This window comes from Canis lupus, chromosome 19 (assembly GCF_048164855.1).
Source record: "Canis lupus baileyi chromosome 19, mCanLup2.hap1, whole genome shotgun sequence".
Taxonomy (NCBI): domain Eukaryota; kingdom Metazoa; phylum Chordata; class Mammalia; order Carnivora; family Canidae; genus Canis; species Canis lupus.
In genome coordinates, this window is record NC_132856.1 from 4811768 (window position 1) to 4836706 (window position 24939).

The window sequence follows — 24939 nt, forward strand, 5'->3', positions numbered from 1 at the left end:
AAAAGTTAGAAAAAACTTTTGTTAGGTGAAAGAGCACAAAGTTAAAAGATGTATATCTGAGAACTGCTGAATTGTACACTTCATGAGGGTGAATTTTATGGTATGTATTGTGAATTATATCTGGAACGAAAAAATTTTTAAAAAGAGAAAGAAAATGTTTGCAATTACAAAGGATCGGTATCTAAGACAAAGTACTACTAGCAAATCAACATGACAAATAACCCAAGAGAAAAATGAGTAAAGAAAATGAACTGAGGGCACTGAGCTTGCTCAGTCAGTAAAGCCTGTGACTCCTGATTTAAAGGTTACAAGTTCTAGCCCCATGTTGGGTGGAGAGATTACTTAAAAAAGAAAAAAAAGAAAAAAAAGACTCATGTAGGTGCTCCATCGCTCCATTTTAGACGTTGGGAAACAAACTAAAATGACCAAGAGACAACTATTTCTACTCTTTGATGGGGAATGGGGAGATAACACCGAGTATGGCCAAGCACGTGGGAGAAAGACCTCTCAGATCCAGCTGCATGGAGGGGAAATGGGTAGAGCCCCCGTTTAAAGACTAAGTTTTCCATGAAAAACGTGCCTACCTAAGCCTTCATGATTCCACTTTCAGCCAGTTTCCCTAATGGACTCTCTTGGGAGTGTATGTAAAGGAGAGATCCACACTCCTTGTCATCTGTGGTAATTCTGAAGAGGTTTGGAAGCAAGTGGCCAGATCAATACCATGGATAGCCACACCAGCGACCACTACACAGCAGCAGGCGGGAGGGAGTGACTCGTGCACAGCGATGTGGGAGATAGATCTCCAACAGCAAGCCAGGCGGTGACATCCCAGCAAGATGATGTCCATAACCCCAGGCCCCAGCACCAGCAGCCAACACTTGGGAAGGACTTATTTGGTGCCAGGTGCTGCTCCCAGCACTTCATATATGCGCTTACTTACATCTCACACCCTGTGGGGTGGACACTATTGGGCTCAGCCCCACTGCACAGACCAAAGGCCAGGGTGTGAGCCCGGGCAGTCTGGCCCTGGGGTCGTGCTCGGAACCACAGCTGTCTGCAGTTCCTAAAAGTGCACACATGCTCAGAATAAAGATCCGGGAGGAGAGGTTCCAAAATGACAAGAGCCAAATGGGGAGTGTTATCCTAACTGGAAGGCTTTCATCTTCCATGGGAACGTATGCAGGCACGGTGCACATAACTAAAAACAGAGCTAGAGAGAATCTACACGGACCAACACTGGTTGGCTCAGGGACTGTTTTTTCTGGCCTCCCCGTTGACACAGCTGGGACCCCCACATCAGGATGTCCCTGGAGACTGAAAGGGACAAGGTAGGCCTGGACACTATGGGAGCTCCTGGGTCATTTCAGCCCCCGCCCCAGGAGAGCATTGCCCTGGCTCTCAGATGACCTGGGAGCTGGCTGTGCCCAGAAGCAGGTGAAGGCAACAGACTTTTGGGACAGAGCTCAGGATGGGCTCAGCAGGAGATGACCCTTCCTGCTAGCATGCTGCTCTGGCCACAGCTCCTGCAGTGGTGAGGCTGTCCATCCTGCCATGAACCATGGGCTGATGGGAGTCTCAGGAGAGAGCACCTGGGCAGATGCGAGGTGTTTGAGACTCTTAGTTCTTAGCTAAGTGAGGAGGCTCGTGACCCAGAGTCCCCTCGCTGCTCCCAGGTAAATGTCCTGTTCCCTATACCCATCCTCTGGGACAGGCCTCTCTGAATCCCTGAGACAGCACAGCACTTCCATTTGTACCAGGGATGGCTCAAAAGTGCCCCCAAGTCTCCCTCCATCTAGAAGAGGAAGCAGGGAGCAGGGAAGGGTAGCAGATGTGTCAGTGACCACCAGGCAGTCTGGCCATGCCCCCAACCTTGGAGGAGTCAGCGCCAGGCTGACGTCTGATGAACCCCTAATCCCAGAGGCCCCGTCAATGGAAATGATGTGAAATATAAGGTTTAATAACCAGAGCCTTCCAGCGTCCCTTCCAAGGGAGTGCTCAGCTCTCCTCCCCTTCCCTTGCTATTTTTGGCAGTGCTAAGAATAGCCTGCTTTAAATACCAGTCTCCCTCCTTAAATCTGCTGTCAGGACTGCCCCCACAGCACCTTTCTAGAACTCCTGGTGGGTAGTGGCCACTCAACAAGACCCAATTCACACACCTCCCGAAGGACCTTGCTGAGATTTCTGTTAGCACCAGGTTTATCTGTGTCCTGCTTCCCCCATGTGTGCCTCTGAGCCTAGCCTGCACCTGCCCTGAGAGATCTTGCTCACATGTAGGCCCCATTACCTCCTTCCCAAAGGCCTTCATGCCGCTCATCATCCACCAAATCCAGTCCAAAACCCTGAGCCTGGTGTTCATGGCCAGGCACGTTACACAGCACGGCAGCCTTCACATTCATGTTTCCTGAGAAGCTACTGTGTGCTGGGTACGGGTCTAGGTGCTGACAGGGCCCTGAACTCCTATTCCTGCTTTGTCACAGAGAAATACTTCACTTGGCTGCTGCCCAGCTCATAAGCCTCTGTTCTCCCTGCAAGGGCCCTTGGCAGGGGGCCAGGCACACCACTCACCAGGCTCCAGTCTCTGCTATGATGGCATCGGTGTGCCAGCTACTGCTAGGGGCCCTGTTGGCGCAGTGTCACACCCTCACACACACTCTTTTAAACCCTTGGTGCATGCAAAGGCCCTGGAGCATGAGAGCAAGGCCTGCCCTGCTCTTTCCCGTGGGGCCAGCAGGCACTCACTTGTTGAAGAGGTTGAGGCCGATGCGGTAGTGCCTCTTGCGGATGACATCGTTGCTGAAGGCGGGTGAGTCCCAGCTGTTGCGAGTCTCCTTGTGGTAGGTCTGCTTGCTGAGCGTCTGCTCCCGTAGGCTGTCGCGGGACGACGACTCGGAGCTGCAGTTGATGGTGTCGTTGGAATTGGACGTGCTGTTGATGCTGTCATTGTCGCCATCTGAGTAGTCAGACTCGGACTTGCTCTGCCTATTGGCTGAGCCGTTGATGGCCAGGTGGCTGTCCAGGGGCCGGGGGGGCCGGGGCCGCAGCTCGGGCTCCTCCCGGGGAAGGCCTTTGGGGGGCCCGCCCAGGGGGCCGTGCTTGGGGCTGCCCTGCGGCCCACCCAGGCTGCGTTCATAGGCGCCCTGCCTCTTGAGCGAGCCGCGGTCCGAGCGGTCACTGAGGTCCACAGAGCTGTCGCTGGGCGGCTCAATGGTGAGCAGCGGGAGGTGCTCCACCCGCAGCCGCTGGTCCTGCCGCTCGAGCGACGGTGTGCTCCGGCAGCTCGTGTCCGTGTCCCCCTTGTTGTCCTTGTGAGCCAGTGCCCAGTAGTCCTGCACAGCGCCCCCGGTCCGCAGCCGCAGCTCTGACTCGGTGCTGGGTGGCCGGTGCCCCGCCTGCGCGAGGGGCAGGGGCGGCGAAAGCTCCTCCTCGTCGATGTACAGGGTGACATCGCTGTACGAGGCTGTCATCTCGTCCAGCTTGTTGTGGTCCACACCGTGCAGGGCTGGCTTGGGCTCGGCATCCCGGGCCCGCCCCGCGTCGGGGGCTGGCGCCTCCTCGGTGTGCAGGCTGCGGCAGTTGAGGGCGTCATCGATGGACTCAGCCAGCGACTTCACCTGCCGCGAGAAGGCATCCTCCAGCTCCGTGATGGCGTCCGCGAAGTCGCTGGACGGGGCAGGGGACTTGAGGGTGGGTGGCTCGCCCAGGTCGCCGCACTCCGCTGGCACCAGGGCCCCCAGCTGAGAGCCGTCATCGGTCACAGACACCTGCTTCCCTTCGAAGTAGGAGCTGTGCACCTTCTCTGGCCCCTCGAAGGAGAACTGCATCCTCATGTTGGACAGCACGATGCGGCGCGACATGCGGTTCTCTGACATGGAGCTGCGCAGGCGCTCGAAGTTCTTGTTCATCTGGTACTGGCGGAAGGCCGTCTGGATGGTGCGGGCCGCATGGCGGGTCACGAGGCGGCCCCCATACTTGCGTTCTAGCATCTCCACCTGGTGGGAGGGACAGGACAGTGAGCGCAGCCAACGTGCTGGTGCAGCACCATGCCCACCTACACGCGTGCCCACTGCCCAGCCCCACAGTGGCCCTGTTTGGGAAGGCCTCAGCACATCCCAAAGCTGGCCATGACAACCTTGCAAGGTTGTGCAAAATAGGAGTTTCCCGGGTCAAATAAGATGGAGAAGCTCCATGTTGAGGTAAAAGTAAGAATGTTATCTGCAGGACTTCCCAGACCCCCCTCCCAAACTTCTCTGGCCACAGAAGCCTTTGGTTCTAGTGCATCTTGTGGCCTGTGGTTTAATGAAACATGGGAGATGCTGGAAGAGGTGGAGGCAGCCCCTCCAGAGAGGAGGTACCTGACACCCGAGCAGGTTAAGAAGCCTGCCAAAGATTTCAGGGAGATCCTGGGTGCTGAGCATTGCTGCAGGCTTCTGGACTCATTTCTTCTTCACAGCATTGACCATAGCCTCTTGTCAGCTGGGCGGGGTGTGGGGGTGTGGTATGTTGCTGAGTTTTGGGGAGGCCTGAGAGAATCACCTTACTGGGGGGGAGCAGCTTCAAGGCCAGATGCCTGGGCTCTCATCCAGGGCCTACCCCTCATTAGCTATGCTACTCTGAGCAAGCCTTGGAGCCGTACACTTCCTGTTTCCTCATCAGACCTACCTTGTCGGACCATGGTGAGCCTCTGATGAGACAGATGCAAAAGCTTATTAGCACATGCTGAGCACAGGGCCAGCTGGGGCTAAAAGACCCTCAGCTGCATTCCTGGAAGGTGTTTAGTTTATGGGGTCCCCAGCTACCTGCACTGGACAGATAAGGAAATTGAGGCCCAGGAAGAGACCCAGCACACAGCTGGAGGCTTCCAGACTCCAGAGCAAGCACTCACTCTGGAACCACAGGTCCTGATGAGGCAGAGATGGGGCAGGGCTGCAGGCAGGTGGCATGGCCTGGGACTCCCCTGTGTGACACACAAGCCTCCTGAGACCCTGAGGCTCATGCCTGCCCTCAGTGATCTAGGACAACCCCATGGGGTGCTCCCCAAGCCTCGCTCCTGAGTGAAAACATGCCCATAAGGTAGGAATCAAAGAAAATTCAAGATAAGGAGCTGGCTTCTCCACTGATCTAGGGCTCTGGGGTATTGGGCAGAGGGGGCACCTAGTGTGGGGTCAAGAGAAGTCTAAGGTCCTCAGGAGTAAGGCACACTTGTGCCAGGGAGGCAGAGCACCACACCCTGCTTGTCTAGATCTTACCTACATAGTCTGAGCCAGGGAGCACCCAAGAGCTGGTAGCAGAGAGGGATAAGGTCCATGCCCTCAAGGAGCAAAGAGTTTGTCCAGAACAGACACATATACCTAAACTGAAATAAAACCAAAAAGACGCTGAGCAAATCCAAGCTCCAGCCCGAGTCAAGGGTGAGAGAGTCGCTCAGGGGCGCCACGGGGTGACGGGTACACAGCTTGGAGCCCCACACATCCCAGTACAGATTCTGGTCCCCTCGCTTCCCGGCTCTGGGAGGCCACTCATCTCAGGGATGCCAGGTCCCCCCAGGCGCTGAACGTGTCAACTCTCTGGGGCCTGCAGGAGAGGGAGCAGCAGGCTGGCCAGAGTGGCTCCACTCATGGGAAGAGCAGCTAGTGTGTGTGAGGGGGTGGGGTGGATCAAAACCACTTTCTGGGCCCAGAGTCAGCCAGGGTGGGTCTGTTTTTTCTCTTGCCCTGAAGTTACTGAACACCATCCAAAGAGATGACCTCACTTCCACATCTGTAAGCAGACTTTGTTTTTTTGGGGTTTTGAGTGGAGCTCTGGAAGCCAACGGGGCTGATAAAGGGCCCAAGGCTGAGCTCTGGGAAGCCATCTCTTCTCTGCCCTTCTCTGCCAGTAGCCTGGTCCCCTCATGTCACCTTTGGCAGTGGGGTCGTGGCACCAGGGCCACTGGCTTAGGCCCAGGGCTCACTTCAGGCCTCTTTCTCTTCTACTGACTTTGGACCTAGAAAACCAAAAAGCAATCCTCTGTTTGCCTGAGTCTGGCTCCCCAGATCTGGGGGAGGGGTGAGGAGGGGAGAGGGGGGACTCTGGAAAGGCAGGAATGGGCTCTGTGTTGTCATCAAAGCCCTTCTCAGTCCCTCCTTTTTGGGCTTCCCTGGAGGACACAAGCTGCCCCAGGCCTGCCCTGAGGCATCCCCGCAGACTCACCATGGTCATTCTTCCTTCTGGGCCACAACTGACCCAAAACACCATCTGAAAGTTTACTCGGGTGCAGGGGAGGGAATCCAATCCAGGTGAGCATGTGCTCACCTGCTGCATGTCACCCCCCACCCAGTACTCACAAGACATCCGGTCTGCAGAGGGGCTCTAGGATCCCCACGTCTCAGAAGACAGAGGGTCTGGGAAATGAGGTGATGTGGGGCTGACCCTGAGCCCTCACTCTCTCTTAAAAGGAGACTTCTCAACAACGGGGGAGGGATAGGGAACAGAGAGGAACACCCTTGCACAGAGCACACTGCCACCTTCCGATGACTCAGGACTCCTGGGCCCATTGATAGGAAGCTGCCAGAAGGTGCAGAAGGGCTCCTCCCCTCACTCAACGGGACTTGGCATTACCACCTTGTGGAACTGGGCACCTCACTTTCATCTGGCAGTTCCCACGTACTCTGTCCTAGTCCTACTCTTGCACCTGGGGCTACTGCCTCCTGGAAGGCGCCTTCCTTAAATACTCAGTTCTAATGGCACCTCAAGGAGGCCTTCCCCAGCGTCCTTATCCAGTGCTGTCACTTCCTGCAGTCTCACCACTTCTTGCCCCTATTTTATCATCTCCGGAGTTTGTATCACACTCAGGAATTAAACGGTCTTTATTGCTAACTTGTTGGTAGGTCCACCTCCTGGGCCAAAGTGTCAGCTCAAGAGCTGTGGCCTCACCCTGTCCCCTGCTGACTCCCCAGAACCCAGCACTGTGTCTGGCACACAGTGGGCAATTGGTTAATATGCGCCAGCTGAAAACGAACAGCTGTGGCCACGGTAAGGCCACATGAAGCAGATGATTATCTCCACAGGCCTCTGCTAAGGCTTAAACTTCCTCACTTCTGTTTCAGTGGTTCTGCTGGAGATCTTTTACTATCAACTGCTTCTGATCCACTTTGGATCTGGGTGTTAGTCATCAATGGCACAGAGGGTAGTCTTCCCCTGCTATGGGCCTGGCAATGGGGTGGTGCCACAGGGGGCAGGGGGTGGGTATTTGCTCCCACAGCCTGACAAGGGGCCACCTGCGGAAGGATGGAGAGAATCAGGGCTGAGATGGGTAGCAGGGAGAGGAGGGGGGGGAAGGGGACCCTGTTGGGGTGAGGCAGGGGGGTGGGGAGATCCGCCCTGGGCAGTAAGCACTGCTCCTAGAAGTCAGGTGCCACTCCAGGCTCAGACCTCTGCTGCTCCACAAAAGACAAAAAGGAAGACTGTGGAGCAAACAGAGGGCAGCAAGGCAAGGGGTGGATGTGACCACCCAGGACTCATGAGGAGATGGCCCAAAGCTCAGCCAGGGCCCAGGAGCTGGGGGAAGCTGGACAGATAAACCTGGCCCTACATATGTGCACAGCTGCTGGCCATGGCCCACGGTTCTCCCGAAGCCTGAACCTTGCCACCAGTTTCACACTAGAATTATTAAAGTGCCTACTCTGTGCCTGCACTTGTGAGGTGAGAGCTCTCTACCCCCTGCCCAGTGATCACCCATTCCCTCCGCCTTCTGCCCACCATGCAGCTGGGACAGGCCTCTCCTCTCAACCCCAAGAGGCTATCTATAGTCCTCCCTGGAGCCCGACCAAGCGGGCAGGCTGTGCACCCTCCTTGCTCTGCACACAGGTGCCAACCCCATGGTGGGTCTGGGCCAAGGCCCCTGCAGGAGGAAGCGAGCTTTCAGTGAGGCTGTTTCCCACGAGAACACAGAACTGTAAACCAAAGGGGATATAATAAGCAACCTTGCCCCGCTGGCTGTGGATGGGCTTGGGTGTTCTTTTCGGAGCATGTGCTATTTATGTTGTAAACTGATCTCCTGCCCTTCTCTCTCCTGAGGACTACCTAAAGGCTCAGGCCTCTCCTGGGACCTCAGACACTTCATTTTTTGGTTACCTAGCCCTCATGCATGGCCACAAGGACTGATGGCAACCCCAGCAAAGGGCCGGGCACTGGTCTCCAGCCAGAGCGGCCGGGGAACCTATTCCTGTCCCCGTCCCCATGTGGTGGGCCCTGCCTACCTGCTTGTCCTGCAGGTCGGAGGAGAGCTCATAGCTCTCAGAGAGGGACCGCGAGCGCTTGATGGCCTCCTCCTCGGCCTGCTTGCGCAGGATGGAGGTTGAGTGCTGCAGTTTGGGTCTCCGCGTGCGCTGCTGCTGCCCTGGTGGCCCCGAGTACAGCCCATAGGCGCCCACCGATGTGTGGTCGTAGCGGTCGGGGCTCAGGCTGGAGGCCGGTGCCAGGGGGCCCTGGTGGTAGGCCGATGGACTGTCCAGCGACGTGCCAGTCTCGCTGCTGGGGGCCTCGCCCTCCACACTGCAGGGGACAGAGAGACGACAGAGGTCTCCTTTGAGTGTGAGCCCAGACCCCAGAGTCCGACAGGGAGCCAGGGACAAGAGGCAGCCCCACAGTGTCCCCACCACTGCCCCCTGGCATTCGACACACTTTGCTGGTTGATTTTGCCTACTGTCCGTCTCTTACGTGAGAAGGTTTGATACCAGACTTTGAGCCTCCAGAACAGTGAGAAGACAACTGTCTGTTACTGAGGCCACCCGGACTGTGGTCCTTGTTATGGCAGGCTTGGGAATGAACGGGGTTATACATACATTTTTTCTAAAACTTAAAGCCAGTCTGCAGAGAAAGAACTAATTCCCCTTTTCCAGGTGGGGAAGCTAAGGCCTATAGAAGTACAGGGACCTGTGGTCCCACAGGTAGGGAGCAGGTGAGGCAAGATCAAAGCCCAACTTGGTGGGACTCCAGGCCGGGGGCTGGGGGTGGTGGGTGCACCCACACCCCTCTACCTTGCTGCCCCTTGTTCCCAAGATGCAGATACGTCCCTCTCAACGTCCCAACAGCCAGACTGGGGGGACAGAGAGGGATTGGCTGGCTTACTCATCCCAACTCGGGAACTCAGAGAACAAACACTGGTTCCTGCTGCAGACTGCTTTTTAGTACAGGGCAGTGAGGCAAGGTAGTTTATCACGTGGCTTCTAGTAGCCTCTCTGGTCAAGCCTTACCATTTCCCTGCCCCTGCAGGATATCACTCAACTTCACAGACTCTGATTTCTGGGGCCAGGGCAGGGGTCTCTCTGGAAGCGCCCCAGCAGAGAGAAGGGAACACAGCATCCCTTCCCAGGCTGCGGTCCTTCCTCAATGGTCCTGTCTTCAGGCCAGTGGGAATACCCTGCATATGACAGCTGTGGGGCCAACTGGTCTACCCCCTGCTCAGCTTGGCTTCCACTGTCACGTCCTGAGGCCTGGCAGGGCTGCTCTGTTGAGTATAAAATGTGACTGTTCACTGACTCCTGGGGGAGACAGACTCACAGTGGGGGCAGAGGGAAGTAGCCTGCCCTTTAGTTCCAATTCTGCCCCGAGCCAGGGATAGGCTGCAAATCCCTGCACTTGCTTTCCAACTTGTAGTTCAAGAATAGTACAGGACTTCCGCACCACCAACTGGATCTGGCCTCCAAGGACATGCAGTGGGTGTCCTGTGACAAAGGCCATCCCATCCTGCTCTCCAGACGCTAAAGTATGACAAAGGTCTTTCCTTGGGGAAGAGCTCTGGGTGCTTTGCCTTGATTTGGTTGTGAATCAGGGTAGGCCACCCATTTAAAGGCCTCTCTGTCCATTATCCACATGGGATGGACTAGATGCTTTTAAGGTATCAGAGGAAGACCACCCTTCAAGACTCTTCTGACATCACGGTTACCCAGGAGCAGTTATCCTTTGGGCCCTGGGTCTATGTGATAGGGTGGTGGGAGGGGAACACCAGCAGAACTTAACATTTTCCCATTCTTTTGATAAACCTTTGAACAGCATTTCACAATAAACACTTGGTGGCTTACTCAGTAGTTGTACGGAAGAGAGAGGGAATCCCCCTGTCAGACCTGTAGGCGGTTGATCCCAAACTTAGGGAGGAGCGAGCCCCATCTATGGACAGGGGACCCAAGGCCTTTGCCTTTGCTCTGGCTCCACATGCCTCCTTGCCTCACCTTTTCTGTGTGGTCTGTGAGCATCTCACAAGGAGGTATTTCCACACACACATCCCCCATACTGGAAATGCTTTAGTCAGGGGCAGAGTCTGTTTTTCTAAGCAAGAGGCTGACAGGAAACAAAATCTCATCCTTGAAGACAAGCAGCTGGGGCTCTGCTCAGGTTTTTAGTTTCATAAGCCCGGTTTACAGACACACAGGGAGCCCAAGGGGCAGTCTCCATGCCTGCACGGCACGGAGCAGAAAGCCCTTCCATGCCTTGTGGTGGCTTTGTCAGGGAGTGGTGGGCAGGTCACCATGCTGCCCTGACATGCCCCAGGGTAAAGAAGCAGCGTCCACCTCTCATGTCTGGAAGATTCAGCCCTTTACACCTAGGCCTCGCTCACTGGGCCTCAAAGCTACCATGATCAGGCAAAGGAACTTTCTTTCTGACAGCGGTGGAGATGGGGCAGGGGTCATTCTGTGAACTGGAGAGGCTGTCATCATTCTCTGGTAGCTGTGGTTTGGGACAGAAGGGACTGAGGAAAGAGAAGAAGGTGACAAACTACTGGACTCAAGGGCAGTATGTTGCTTGGTAGTGGAGAAGCGCCCAGCTGCCCCGAAGGTTGGGGTCACTCACAGGCAGTATGTCAGTGTGGGTTGTGACATGACAGGGATGTAGGTGGCTGATGGGAGGCAAGCACTTTCTAGGGCTGTGCCAGTCCAGGATTCTTGCTCTGGGCATTACCTGACTCCCAGCTGTCTTAAGCCAGCAGGTTCTAGAACATGCTAGGGAGTGAGGGCCAAGCCTTACCTTATAGCTAAGGGTAGGGGTCTGACAGTCACCTGCAGCCTTTGTACTCACCATAATTCCAACTCCCACCTCCTCTCCCCCATCAGCCCTACCTTCCACACACACCTAGGCTCTGCCCACTTCTCAGCAGATGGTCCAGGTCACCATCATTGCTCCCTGGATTATCACAACAGCCTCACAATAGCAGTGGTCCCCCTACTCTTCCCCACGGCTGCTGCGGTGACTCAGATAAAACATAAGATCAAGTGCCATCCCTGGTCCCTTCATGCTTAGAAGGAGCTGTCCTTGCAATGTCCTTGAATGCCTGACCTCAGCTGCTCCCATCTTGGCTCCTTACCCCCTTGGCTCATTCTGACTTCCTGACTCACTGGCTTCCTTTCTCTCTGCTCAAAGTAATCAGCCATGCTCCTGCCTCAGGGCCTTTGCACTGGCTGTTCTTTCTGTCTGGAACACTCTTCCCCAGATCTCTGCTATCACCAGATTTAAAATCACAGCCCCCTCCCCACCAGGATTCCTGTCTCTTTCTTTGCTTTTTTTTTTTTAAATCTTTGATGATGATCACCACTTCAAAACACATAACGTACATAGTGTGTTTTTTGCTTTGTTGTCTATCTCCCATATCAGTAGATAAGCTTTACCAGGGTGGAGGTAACTTCTCTTACTGATGTTCCCCAAGGGCCACCACCTGTGCCCAGCTAACAGTGCTAAGTAAATACTTGCCAAATAAGTAAAGGCATCCCCTCATTCCTGCTGTGTGCTGGGTCCTGGAACAGTTTTGTTTTGGTTTGTTTTGTTTTTTTACATCATCCTTGCCAGACCTCCTAGGTACCCCAAACCAAACTCATGATCTTTCTCCATCGTCACGCAGTGACCAAAGCCAAGATCCTGAGTGTCACCACTTCAGTACCTCCCCTGCAGCCAACTCGCACCCCTGCCCCATGTAATCTGTCACCAAGTCCCATTGAATCTACGTGAACGGTATCCCCTTGATGTGTACAATGAGGAATCTACGTGAATGGTATCCCCTTGATGTGTACAATGAGGCTGCCCTTGTGCCCCACCAAATCACAACCAACCTCAGACCACCCTGATCAGAGAAGAAGTGGCCAGGCCATCCTACTGCCCCACAATGAACACTGCCCTGTAATACACGAGTGGACAAAAGAAAGCACAGCATGAATGTTTGTATGGTGCTTAGGAACCCACCTTGAGCCAGAGAATAATCAGAAACTACATACTATGAGACATGAAAAGAAAATATTTTCTTCATTTGAGCCAAACTGGTTAGCAGAAAGATCATTTTTTTCAAGTGAAAATGCCCAGTGTTGATAAGTATGGGGAGTGATAGTCTAAGTTGGTTCAACTTTTTCAGAGTACTAGCCAGAAACAGTTATCAAATCCACTTGATTTGGAAGGTGCTCCAGGAGAGCCCATAATGATGCTACACTTGCAGAAACAGCCAGAAACCCAAGGCCCCTCCGTCCCAGTTAGTACTCAACTCTGCACCTAGTTCCCTCCTGGCGGAGTGTGAACGGGACAGTCCTCTTCCCCCTCCTCACAGTAGATCACACACCCCATAGGCCTCTGCTTTATATGATGTCCAATGCCTGACCCAGCAGGGATTTGGGGGTCAGGGAACCAGCAGGCCCAGCCCAGGTCTTTCCCATCCCCCATGCTGCCACCCGAGCTTCCCGCAACCAGCAGCCCACCTTAATGCTGTGTCTTCACCACAGTGATTTCCCAACCGGAGCTCAATGTCTCATCACCTGGGTCAGCTCCCTTGGGGAAGCTTCCTCCACAACCTGTGTCCATCAGCCAGGCCCGAAGACTCTGTGGTGGGTCCTACACTAGACAATGGCATTCGTGATCTCTCACAGCCGCCTGGGCCATATGCAAATCAGGGAGTGGGATAGACACCTGTTCCAAGTGCCTGACAGGCTCTGACAGTTTAGAGTCTCTGGAACATTCTACGACAGTTAGGTGGCTACTGCCCAGCACTCTCAGAAGATGCTCCTGGTCTAGTAATCCCTCTTCTGGATATTCACGCTAAGGAAACGAGCCAATCTGCAGAGAGGTAAATACGAGGAATTTCACTGCAGTATTGTTTCTAATTATAAACATTTGGAAATAATCTAAATGCCCGTCAACAGGGATTGACTTAAATTACTTATATAGCCATATAATGGAAACAATGTCAAGCTTGGGGGAAGATCGGTTTGATGACTGTTCTTTCAAAAAAGACAAGATTTTTTTGGCTGACCATAAGTTTAACATGAGCTGATGCTGTGATGCAGCTGGGAAGCCAGTCACTGACATGAATACAAAGCCAGAAGTGAACACAGCCCTGCGGTCTGCTACAGGTGTCAGATCACAGAGGACCACGTCTGGGTGCTGCCCTGACAGTCTAGAGCCTCAGAGTGCAGATCACAAACTTGGGCCACTTGGATTGCCCCACTTTCGTCTGCCTATGGTAGACATTGCTAATTGATCACAGACTCCCTCCTGAAGATCTTCCAACACAGTGCTCCACGTGACTGACCCCAGCAGGCGCCTGACATGAACTCTACTTGCCAACCCCAAATTACAGTATGCCAGAAATAAACGTCCAGGTCTGGAAACCACCTCTCACCAAAAGCTTGGACTGGTTGGCTAGGAGAAAAGCAGCCAGAAGGGAGAGATGATGCCTATCATCAAGCCTCTGGCAGGCTGAAAAGAGGAGGATGGAGCAGATCTCCCTGGACAGAACTATGACCAAGGTCACCCAACGAGAGAAAGCGTGCTCTCACGTGGTGAGGGCTGCTAAGGAGGTGCTGAGGTCTCTGTCACTGGAGGTGTGCAAGCTGTAGCAAGTCAGACACCTGTCTGAAATACAGCAAAAGGACTCCTACACTGTCTAGAAGCCGCTATGGACCGTCTGGATCTGTACCTCCACCCTGGGCCTCCCCACTGCCCTTCACTTGTATTTCTCCACCTCTGGGGGACCACACTCTGGTCCCAGCTCAAATCCTGCTTCCTGCACATGGCCAGCCCCAGTGCCGTGCAGCCCCCATTCCCATGCTGTCACAGTGTAATTATCTAGAGGAAGAGTGTGGGGTCTCCCCAGCCCACCGGGAGTCCTGCTCCATGAGGGCTTGCTCCCTGAAAGCCCTGGCCTCCAGCACACACAAGGACCCGAGACTGGCTCCTTCCCGAGAGGAAGCACCCCATGCGCCCAACGGGGCTCCAAAGGTGGGCCTGGCCCAGCGTGGCTATCCAGGTGATAGCTGGAACTACACGTGGATGTGTCCCCTGCCCTCCCCTGCTGGCCCAGGGACACAGAGCCCTGAGTCTCTGGAAAGTGACTCCAGCCTTCTCCTCCTCCCCTTCTCTGGTTTTCCCAACATGCCTTTCCCTAGGGGAGGCTGGCGGGTGTGATTTTTATGTGGGGAAATGGCTGGATCACTGCAGAACGGCCCCCAGAGTGCCTGACTGCCCGAGGACAATGAGAAGCATTTAAGAAGGGAGAGAATACATTTTGAAAAGTTCCCCTCTTCCCCGGCAACACCCCTGTGCCTTTCTGCCAAGTTGAAGGGCTGGATGGGCTCCCTGCTGCAGCCTGGGTTCTGCTGCTCACCAGCTGTGTGACCAGGGGCAGGAACACTTCTGTGCCTCAGTTTCCCTTCCTGTAAAATGGAGGCAGAGTCCCGACTTCATGCGACCACTATGAGAGTTCACACAACTCTTATAGTGGAAGGGCAGCAGCTCCCCAGATTTTAAGGACACAGATGAAGTCCTTAAAAGACTGCTTGGCTCATAAAAGGCACTTTCTAATTGCTGTCTCCGGTTATTCCTTGACTGACAGGGCCCAACCCACAAGTCCAGGCAGCTAGAGGTTGGGGGCAGACAGGCCCAGTGTGCAAGCCAGGGTCACCCGCCTGTCTGCTACAGGGCCTCTCTCTGTGAGGATGGCCGCCTCCGGCCATGGGCCATAGTCACTGGTGATGACGCCCTGGGGAGGGTAGGAGAGTCCCAGAAAGGGCCCTGGGCCCCATGGCCCAGATGCCACGTCCTGACTCTAGCTGGGGAGTGAGTTAGGGCCAGGGGACCTCAGCCACTCGGGCCACGGATGTCTCTAATTATGGCCTATGAAGTCATGAATGACCTCAAGAAAAAAGAGGAAGAGACAAGGGGGCACGGGGGAAGCAGGGACCCTCTGTTAGGAGGCTGGCTGTTCACCCTAACATCAATGAGGCCGATGGTGGTACCAGCTAATGTCTATAGAGCTCAGCAGTCTTCTAAGTGTCATACATAACTCCCTGAGTCCTCTAAACCACCCTACAGGCTCCGAGAGGAGGTTACTTAACCCCAAGGTTCTAGGGCTAGAACTCAGGCATCGTGGCTTGAGCCTGCACATTTACTCACTGTGTTTATGCGACTTAGTCACACACACCAGGTAGGTTAGCAGCAGTAACCCTCCTTTGTAAATCTGTTGGGTACAGGTGCTGTGTTGAGTGCTTAAACGTGGCCTATAGCCCAACTACCATCTCTGGGAGCTAGGAGGGAGCTGTGCCCTCAGAGCTTGGGGCTCAGTGAAGTTATTGGTCCAAGGTCACCTGTGCAGGAAAGCAGGGCTGGGACTTGACCCCAAGTGGATGTCTCGGCTACCCAGCTGCCTAGAGGAAAAGCATGCAGTTGACACACTGGGGGTCCAGAGCCTTGATCCACACTGATTGCTGGCAGTCTGCATGGGCCAGAGCCAAATAGCCTCTGAAATATGGACACCCCTCATGCCTCCAGGCCCTGTGGCCTCCCCTACACTCCGCTTTCAGGGTTTCTGATTTCCAGAAAGGGAGTCTAGACAGAGCAGGGACAATTAATTCCCAGCTCTCATATGCACAGCTGTGGGGCTTCTACAGTTCTTTGCTGCAGGCCATATTAACTGATGTCTATCAGGGGAAGGGCCAGGGAAGGGGACAGGGGACAGTTTTGCTCTGTTCCAGGTCCTCAGGTAGGGATGCAGACAGACTAGGGCAGGGTCTGGGGAGGAGGTAAGGGTGGGAAGGAAAAGGAGTCAATGTCCTCTGAGCAAGAGGAGGGAAGGTTCAGCTGGAGAAACGCAGCCTCGGGGGCTGCCTCCGCAGGGCCTCATCCTAGGGCAATGGAGGCAGGCAGGTCTGTGGAACCAGAGGCAGGGTGAAGGCAGCCTGGGAGCTTTAGGGAAGTAGAGGTTTTTAGCAGTTCAGCTACTGGGGAAGGGGCTATTTTAGGGGGTAGTGCAGGTATTTCAGTGGGGTCTAGAAAACCAGCCTTCTGGGACTGCTGTGGCTCAGGGTGCGTCACCACTCAAGTATACTCAGCCACTGTGCCACATGGGAGCCCTTGCACAAACCACATCCACGTATTTAATCCCTGCAATGATCCCATTGAGGAGACTCAGGATTTGTGGCTTGCCCAAGATTGCAGAGCTTGGGGCAGAGCCCGACTCAGCTGTGTGACCTTCCCCTAGTCCTTCCCACCAGAGTCCCCGGGCCAGGAGGTAGCCCAAGGGCTGGCCTGGCTGCAAGGAGCAGAGTACAAAGACACAGAAGGGTGCACTGCAAGGGAAGAGTGGATGTATAAAGGGACACACAGCCGGTATGGCCCAGCAAGAAGGGGATAGAGAAGACCTCTAGAGGGAAATTAGGGATGCTGTTCCTAAATAAGCAGGCTATCCACACCCTCTTCCCTCGTCAGGAAAGGCAGCAGCTCCCCAGATGCCTAAAGCCTTACAGGCTGGACCACACCTGGTAAGTGGTTCTTGGGAAGACGGATGCCTGCCTAGTGACCGAGGAGGCTTATGAACTCCCAGGAACACTCCAAAGTTCTGTCCCTCCTGGGGTGAGTTGCTGGGCACCACCTAGACCGAGGCCTGGCAATGCGGGGTGTCTCCCCTGGGGGGCAGGTTTGGGACGAACGGGATCCAGAAGAAAGGGTCCTCAGGAGGAGCGGTGACTGGGAAGGGATGTGCTCCTAGCCTGCAGAGCCAGTGGAAGTTCTAGGAGAGGCCATGAGAATGAGTCCGGGGAGGCACGCATGCAGGCACAGATGTTGAGCCCCATGCTCAGAGCCTTCAGACACTGCCAAAGCCTGGGATGGAGGGGCTGGGGAAGGCTGGAGCCCTTGCAGGAACTGAAAAGATTCAGGGTGCGAGTCCACATGAGGCACACATGCTCAACATGACTTCTGGCAGGTTAACCAGGAGCACCATATCTAAATTGAGGGAGGTGATGGGCTTTCTGGACAACCCAAGAAGCACCCCAGAAGGGCTGGGTGGGAGTGGGGAGGGGAGTCAAGTGGGTTCTTGCTTTAACTAGTTACCAAATTTGCTTTAATGAGGATATACGGTAGTCACAAGAGCACCAAATAAACCCAACGTCCAACTGCCCAGCACTACCCCTTCGATGACTAGTAGACCTCTCAAAGGCAGGCTCAAAACGGAGCTCCTGTGCTCCCCCAACCTCAGCTGAGAGCAACTCTATCCTTCCAGCTGCTGGGGCCAAAACTCTGAGAGTAGCTCCTGGCAAGTCCCTACTTCCCATCTGTCAGCAAATCTAGCCACTCCACCTTCAAAACAGAGGCAGCATCTGACCAGTTGGCCTGCCCCCTGCCACAGCCTAGTTTGCATTGCCCTCACCTGTTCCCCGTGTCGCTGCCACAGTCTCTCTCTGGGGCTCTCCTGGCCTCCCCACTGCACCATTCCGCCCTTTTCCATGCAGCAGCTGGGATCCTATTAAAACACAACTCTGATCAAGTCTGTCCTCTGCTCCTCCCTCACTGGGATTTAGAGCCCAAATCCTCAGAGTGACCCAGAAGCCTATTCTTCCTGCTACCCCCTCCTCCATGCTCCCTTGGGCACCACACCCCAGCCCCACTGTTACTCTTTCCTCCTGGCACACTCCTACCTCAGGACATTTGCACATGCCTTTCCCTTCGCCTGTGTCTCTTTTCTCAAATGTCTACCTGGTTTCCTCCCTCACCTTTTACATCTTTGCCTCATTTAAAAGCCACACCCTGATCCTGGCCCTCCCTTATGCTTCCCTGCTTCATTTCTCTCTGTAGCGCTCCACGGCACCACCACACCCCTGTACATGGGTTGGTCACTGTCTGGATGTCAGGCCTGAGAACAGGGGCTTCCCCACTGGAATAGGGAACTAGGTTCTGTTAAAACATAAGACGCTGTTACTTCACTCAGTGAACATGTACTGAATGCAAACCAGGGGCCAGGCCCCTGCTGGGCACTGTGAGTGTGGCAGTGAACAAACAGACATAGCCCTGTCCTCGTGCGCACACTGCGGGATACAGGTGATTAATGATGGCTTGTGTTCAGGGCAGCAACGGAGGAAGGGTCTGGTGCTGCAGGATGGTGAGCAGAGCCCGTGTCCTGCTGCCAGGGGTGGGGAGGCTTCCTGGGAGGCCTGCGCCCTCAGCCAGGACCCAAGGAGGAGCGCCGTGTGGCAGTAAGGGGTGGAGCGGAGCGGGTGGTGGTGGGTGTCCACAGTGTACACAAGGGATGGAGCAGCTCAGCCTGGCATGTGTGGGGTGGGGGCGGGGGGAGGGAGCAGGCAGGACCAGCACTTGCAGGCAGAGTGAGTGGGGAGGACAGAAGGAGCATCCTGGTGGTGGTGCCTGGGGCAGGGTCTGCAGCTAGGTGAAGACGCCTGGGGGAGGGATGAGGGGAAGGGCAGGAGTCCTCAGGGTCCTGATGCCAAGTTGGGGAGGCCAGAACCACCGAGAAGCTGAAGCAGCAGAGAGGAGGGACACGACGACACAAGGCTGGCGCAAGATGGGGCCAGAAGTCAGGCTGTGGCAGGTTGAGGAAAGGGCCTGGCACGGAAGAAGCCTTCAAGGATGGTGGCCGAGAAGACAGCAGGATTGGGATGGGAGCTGAAGGGGGTTGGGGGCTGCAAGGAACACTGGTTTTAAAGCTGGGACAGACCTGGGCACATCCGAATGGTGACAGAAGAGGGGCACCATGGGAGGAGCTACTAGAAGGAAAGAGCACTGGGCACGGGCTGGGGTCATTGAGATTCAGGCTGGCAGGAGAGGATGTGGCCAGCTGGGGCCCCTCCTCTGGGGCCTCACTGTTCCCTGAGGGTCAGTGGGTGGCCGGGGGTAGGGGCTTGCCTGACCCCTCCCACCAGTAAGCTGGGGCTTAGGCAGGGCCAATTTCAGGAACCCACAGCCCTTACTACTGAGCCCTGCTCTCCATCCCCAAGTCTCTTGGCTTCTGTGACCCTCAGACATCTCAAGTGGCCCCTGAGTCTAGAACAGCTGCTCCCAGAGAAACCCTGCTGTGGGTGCCCAGCTGCCTCTCTGCTGACTGCCCTCTGACATCCACGGGGAGGGCCCTGGCCAAACCCCCTCCTGCTAACTTGCCACCCCGAGGCCTGCCCTGCCGAGGCCTGCCTTGCTGAGGCCGCCAAATCTGGCCCAGAAGCCCCTCCCAGCCACAGCATTATCTCTAATTAGCCAGCACCGAGACCTCCAGAAGTGGCCTTTATATACGTACAAAAATATAGGACTCTGAACAATGAATTTCTCAAAGCAGGAGGCTATTTTTAGAGCTATGCTAACTGAACCAACATCCAGCATTCCCCCAGCTTGTCAGCGGCTCCTGGCGGGGTGGGCAGGCGGCACGAGGAAAGGCAGGCACGGTGGGGTCTTCTTAGGCTGCTCGAGCACAGCAGGAAGGAAGGGGGCCGTTTCACGAGGCCCTGCTCCCTGCCCTCTGGTCCCGAGCACCCTGCACAGCACTGCCGGGCACCTTCCATCCCAAAGCTGTGATGGTGTGAGTGACGGGGAGGATCTCCCGTCCCAGCTTCCCTGAGCCTCAATTTCTCCCCTGCCTGGGGTCAGGGGAAAGCCATTGCTTTGAGGCGGCATGGCAGAGTTGAGACGGTGTCCGGCAAGGAACCCTGCGGACGGCCGATGCCCTGCCTAATTAGAATTATCCGGGAAGGGCCTCGGCTGCATTCTTGGGGCTCGTTCTCATCAGCGCACAGTCAGAGGGAGAGAGAAAAGTCCGCTGTCCCGTGAAGCCAGCACATGCAGCCAAGCCCTTGGCCTGTCCTGTCAACATGTTTTCCAAGCCCCGGGGAGGTGATGGCTCCAGTCTCCCAGCCCAGACCTCACTCCTGAACATAAAGAACATCTGTCTGCCTGCCTGCCTGCTGGAGATGGGCTGTACTGTCCCACTGCTCTGCTAGTGAGTCACTCCCATCAAAATAGCCTCGAGGACCAGAATGGGCTTTGGAGATTACAGTTCAGGGTCCTGGAGACAGGGAGGGGTTGGAGGGCTGCCCCGTGAATCTGCGAGCAGATCACTCGGGAATGATCATGACTCTGGGGGCCTGGCTGTGCATAAACACGGTGCCCTGTGCAGGGCCAGGGGGGGCCCCTCGTGGTATGTGGGTGCCTGTGCAGGTGTCCCCTGGAGCTCAGAGCATGGCAAATGGGGGGTGGGTTGGGCAGGAGTCACCCTAGCAGGAGGGAAGGAAAAGAGGTGTTCTAGATCTACAGGTGCCACCAGCACTGCCTGTCATGTTGAACTCTTGGTTCTCTTCACAGCACATCTTGCTGACCGCCTTGATTTCCATTCGTTGTGATAAGTCCGTCTCTGACCGGGTGAAAGTAGGCTCTGGAAGGGTGGGGGTGTGGCTGCTTGTGCTGCTTCTGTGTCTTATCAGGCATCCCCAGTGCCTCAAACAGGGCTTGGTGCAAGCAGATACCAGTATTTGTTGGGTGAATAAATGAATGAACAAAGGAATGAATGAGTGATGCAGCCAGTGACTAAGGAGCCTACACACACCTGGGAAGCAGCATCTCTCAGTTGTTCATGCATTCAACAAATACAGGGAACTCTGTGCCAGACAGCCATGGCTGTCTTACCTTCTCCCCTGGATCAGGAGCCATAGGACCGAACCCCTGTGGATTTCCTCTCAGATCCCCTGGGAAGCGCCCCCCTTATCCCACTGTCCCTGGCATTTCACCTGGGCCCCCTTCTACACTCCCCTCAAGGGCAGAGCTCACGCCTCTGTCATGTGCAAGCAGGAGCACCGAGGGCCCGAGCGGAGAGAGGCCTGGCTGGGTCACTGACACATGGCCCAGCCCAGCCGCGACAGGGATCTGTGTCCACACTAACTCCCTCGCCTGGCAGCTGGGCCTTGGAAATCTTAAGCGGCTGCAGAAGCCAGCAAGTTTCTTCACGACACAGATATGTTGCCTGTGCCCAGAATACTGCTCTCCAGGCCCTGAGTACAAAGGAACAGGGGGCCTCACGTAGTCTCACCCCTTGGGGACCCCGGCTCAGCTCCCCTGGGCCCACCTCCCACAACCCTGGGAGACATGTTGGGCCGGGCCACCCCTGACAGGGCCTCAGACAGGAAGCAGGGGCAGAGTCTCACTCCAAAGGTTGGCAAATGTGCACTTTTACTTAGGCTGAATGCCAGCTGGCAGAGGGGAGCCATGAAGCTCTGCATGAGGGCAGGGGCCTGGGACTGATGTGAGCATCCTGCCATCGGGCCCGCCAGGGCCTCTGCTTGGTGAAGGGCTGCTCATAGTGGCATCACCATTAGTCCCAGGGATGTCCTCAAGCTGTCTGGGATCTTACCCTATCTCTGGGGATTGGAGCACCAAACCAGGGTAGGCCCAAACTAAGAGGAAAGCCAGTCCTGCAGTCAAACGCACAGACAGACCATGTAAAAGGCCTTTATTCTTGCCAGTGCTATCCGGGCCAGGGCCAAGGCAGGGGTGCGGCCCACCCATCTGGGACCTTGAGCCTTGTCCCTGACAACTGGATGGGAGGCCCAGTGCCCACACTGCCACTCTTCATATGGACACCGTAGACTTCATAGAGCTATCTGGAAGACAGAGGGCCTCTGTGCAAGGGGCTCACAAGGTCTCAGTGCAGAGCTCCAGATCAGCAGCCCCAGGCCCAAGGAGTATTTAAAAAAACAAACAAACCCCTTCCCCTGCCAAACTGCAACAACTCACCAAGAGTTAACATCTAGAGTTTTTTTTTTTTTTAATAATAAAAATCCAGACTTTTCAACTTCTCTTGGGGACAGGCACAGTTGAGGATCTGGCCATAATGGGCCGGATGACAGAGCTGGGAATAGCCACACCTGGATGGCACAGGCTCTTTCACTGCCCCAGTCCTCACCACTCCCTATTGCATGCGCACTCCCCCATATGTCGTCTTCCTGCACTTCCTGCCTGTCAAAGGCGTTTGCACTTGCTTGCGATACTCACCAAGGCCCCTTTGCAAAGAGCGGCAGTCTGATCCGCAGCTCTGAGCTCAGTCATTCCCAAGAAACCTGATTTAGAACACCAAGTCCCGAGGGGTAGGATCCAAGACTTCCCACAGCTTTGAATAACTAGTGGGAACACCAAGGCCTTCCGCTCTGCGGCGTCCTCTGTTTCACTTTTACAAGACCCAACAGCAGTAATGCCACTGCAATGGTCATGATCCAAAAGCACACAGCCATCGCAGCCACCAAGCTCCGATTTCCCAGATGTCCTCATTCCTCAGTTCTATATCGTCAAGATGGAATCTGAATCTGATACTTGGTGTTGATTCTCAAATTGGACTTGTAGGTGGTCTCCTGGGGTTGGAAGCCCAGCCCTGCCCACCCTCGGCAGCCCCCTCTGCCCGTCTCTGTACCTGGAGCAATGCCCCTGTGGCTCCAGAAGCCCCCAAGGGAGCGAGGGAAGCTCTGGGTGGAGATCAGACCAGGTTGAGACCAGGTCAAGATCAGGTCCTCCCAAAAAACCAACCAACCAAACAAACAAACAAAAAGACCAGGTCCCCACTTCTGGGCTGAGTGACCTGGGGCAAGTGACCTCACCTCTCTCGGATTCTGGCTCTCATCTTTGCAGTGGGTGTCATTCCTGCCCCACTTGCACAACAGAAATGTGGGACTCAAGTGGGGGAGGGGACACACTTTGCCAACTGCAAACACCAGTGTAGACGCATGGGGCCGTCTCTACTGTGGACCACACACTGTGGATCAGAGAAGGGCTCAATGGAGAGACTTTGCTGAGATTGCTGAGGCCAAAAAGAGGGGCTCAGGATGGGTGTTCTGTAGCCCAACACCAGACTAGGCACTTCCTGCTTGGCAAACCAGAAATGTCTCTTGTGGATCTACTTTCAGGAGCCCCTTCCCCTTCATCCTACCCATTGTTTACCTGGCCTCAAGCAACAAAGTTTACAAAACAGCTTCCCCGGCCATGATCTCATCTGTGTATAGCATCACCCTCTTCCCTTTCTGTTTTTTTGTTTTTGTTTTTGTTTTGTTTTTGTTTTTTGCCATTACCTATAGCCCACTCTCTGCCAGACCCTCACCCCCAGCTAAGCCAGGGCAGTCCTTGGTGCTTTTGACTGCATAAAGACGACCAGAGCTTCCACCCTGGGGCTCACTTGGAAACATTTTTCAGAACACACACACACACACACACACACACACACAGAGCCAAAAATCTTCCTGGCTGAGCCAAATTAAATACAGAGGCCTCTAGTTATTTCCATACGCGCAAAATGGACTCAAATAAAGCAGTTCTCTGTGGCAGGCTCCAGCAGACAGGGCTGGGCCGGGCCCCAGGGACACCCCAGGAGTGCCGGGCGGGAGGCACAGGCTGGGGAGGCTGGCTCTGGGACAGAGTGTGGGCAGAGAGGAGGAAGATGCCCGTCGTGCCGGTCTCATTGCCTCCAGGCCACCCTGCTGGCCAGGGTCAGGCGTGCAGGCCTCTCAGGGCCTGAGATAACCCTTGGCCAGCTCTCCAAGTCCCACCCCAGACCCGCACTTCAAGGGGGGGCCCCCCTGCACTCACTCATCCTCAACTGCCAGAAAGCACTTTCTAAAATGCAAATTGTTTGAGTCTTTTATGGCATCAAATCTTTGTCGCGGTCCAAACCTCTGAGCATGGCGCCGACGCTCCCCACCCACAGGCTCCCTGCCCACCTCCCAGCCTGCTGTCCATCCTGTTGACCCCATCCACTCCCATGCTGCAACTGGATGGTGCTGTGACTCCTGGCTGGTGGCAGTCTGCGCTGCACTGGCTCTCTCGCACTGCTCCCTTCCTTGAAACACCTGGTACCCCGTGGCAGAGGGAGCAGAGCCCACAAGAGCCCACAGGACTTCTGCCCAACTGTGAGCTCACCCCAGCAGGGGGGCACATTCTAGTGTCTGTGTCCAGGAGTTAAAGACCATGTATGAAGTGAATGAATGAGTTACTGAATGCACTGATGATGGTGCAAAGAATACTGTAACGACAACAGATGCCCTGAACACTTCACCCAGAACGAACTCCCAGCATCCTATAACAACTTTTTAAAACAAATTGTTTTTTTGTAAAGCAGTTTTAGGTTCCCAGGAAAACCAAGGGGAAAGTAGAGATTTAGCATATTGTCTGTGCCCTGCTCCCTCCGCACCTATAACTTCTCCAAATCTCAACGCCACAGTGCATTTGTTAATCCACAGACTTATGCTGACACAGCATCACCCCAAGTCCAGAGTTTACATTAGGGTTCACTCTTGGTGTCCCAGATAACCAAAGCATGTGAGACAGATGCGGGATCCTCTCCCCATTCCACAGATGGAGAAGCTGACACACAGAGGGAGCTGGTAACTTCTGGAGGCCCACACAACACCCACACAAGGTAAGGAGGTCAGGTTGACTGAGGCACGGGGCCAAGCAATTCACCCCCCATCCACCTTCCACATGCTCTGCCCTCTGCAGGGAAAGCCCACCCACCCCGTCTGCCTGCCCCACTCCTTCTTCGCTCTCCAGACCTGGACCTGCAGCACTGCCGCCTTCACCTGATCGTCTACTCTTTGCACACTGTGCCGGAGCAGGCCTGCAGAAAGGGCCTGGGGGAAGGATGAAGGCCCAGAGTAGGGACCGCCAGCCCTATCAACCTCT

The 24939-nt window shown here is 55.2% G+C and overlaps 1 protein-coding gene across 15 annotated transcripts in view; it reads right to left on the bottom strand.

The window, feature by feature from the left end:
- IQSEC1 (IQ motif and Sec7 domain ArfGEF 1) overlaps positions 1-24939 on the bottom strand; it is a 377635-nt gene that overhangs the window by 35541 nt on the left and 317155 nt on the right. For all 15 annotated transcript variants that reach the window (XM_072784960.1, XM_072784961.1, XM_072784968.1 and 12 more), the window contains 2 exons: positions 8238-8532; positions 2740-3989 (listed from right to left, as the gene is read on the bottom strand). In XM_072784960.1, coding sequence (XP_072641061.1) covers positions 2740-3989; positions 8238-8532 — 1545 coding nt within the window. The remainder of the gene's footprint in view (positions 1-2739; positions 3990-8237; positions 8533-24939) is intronic.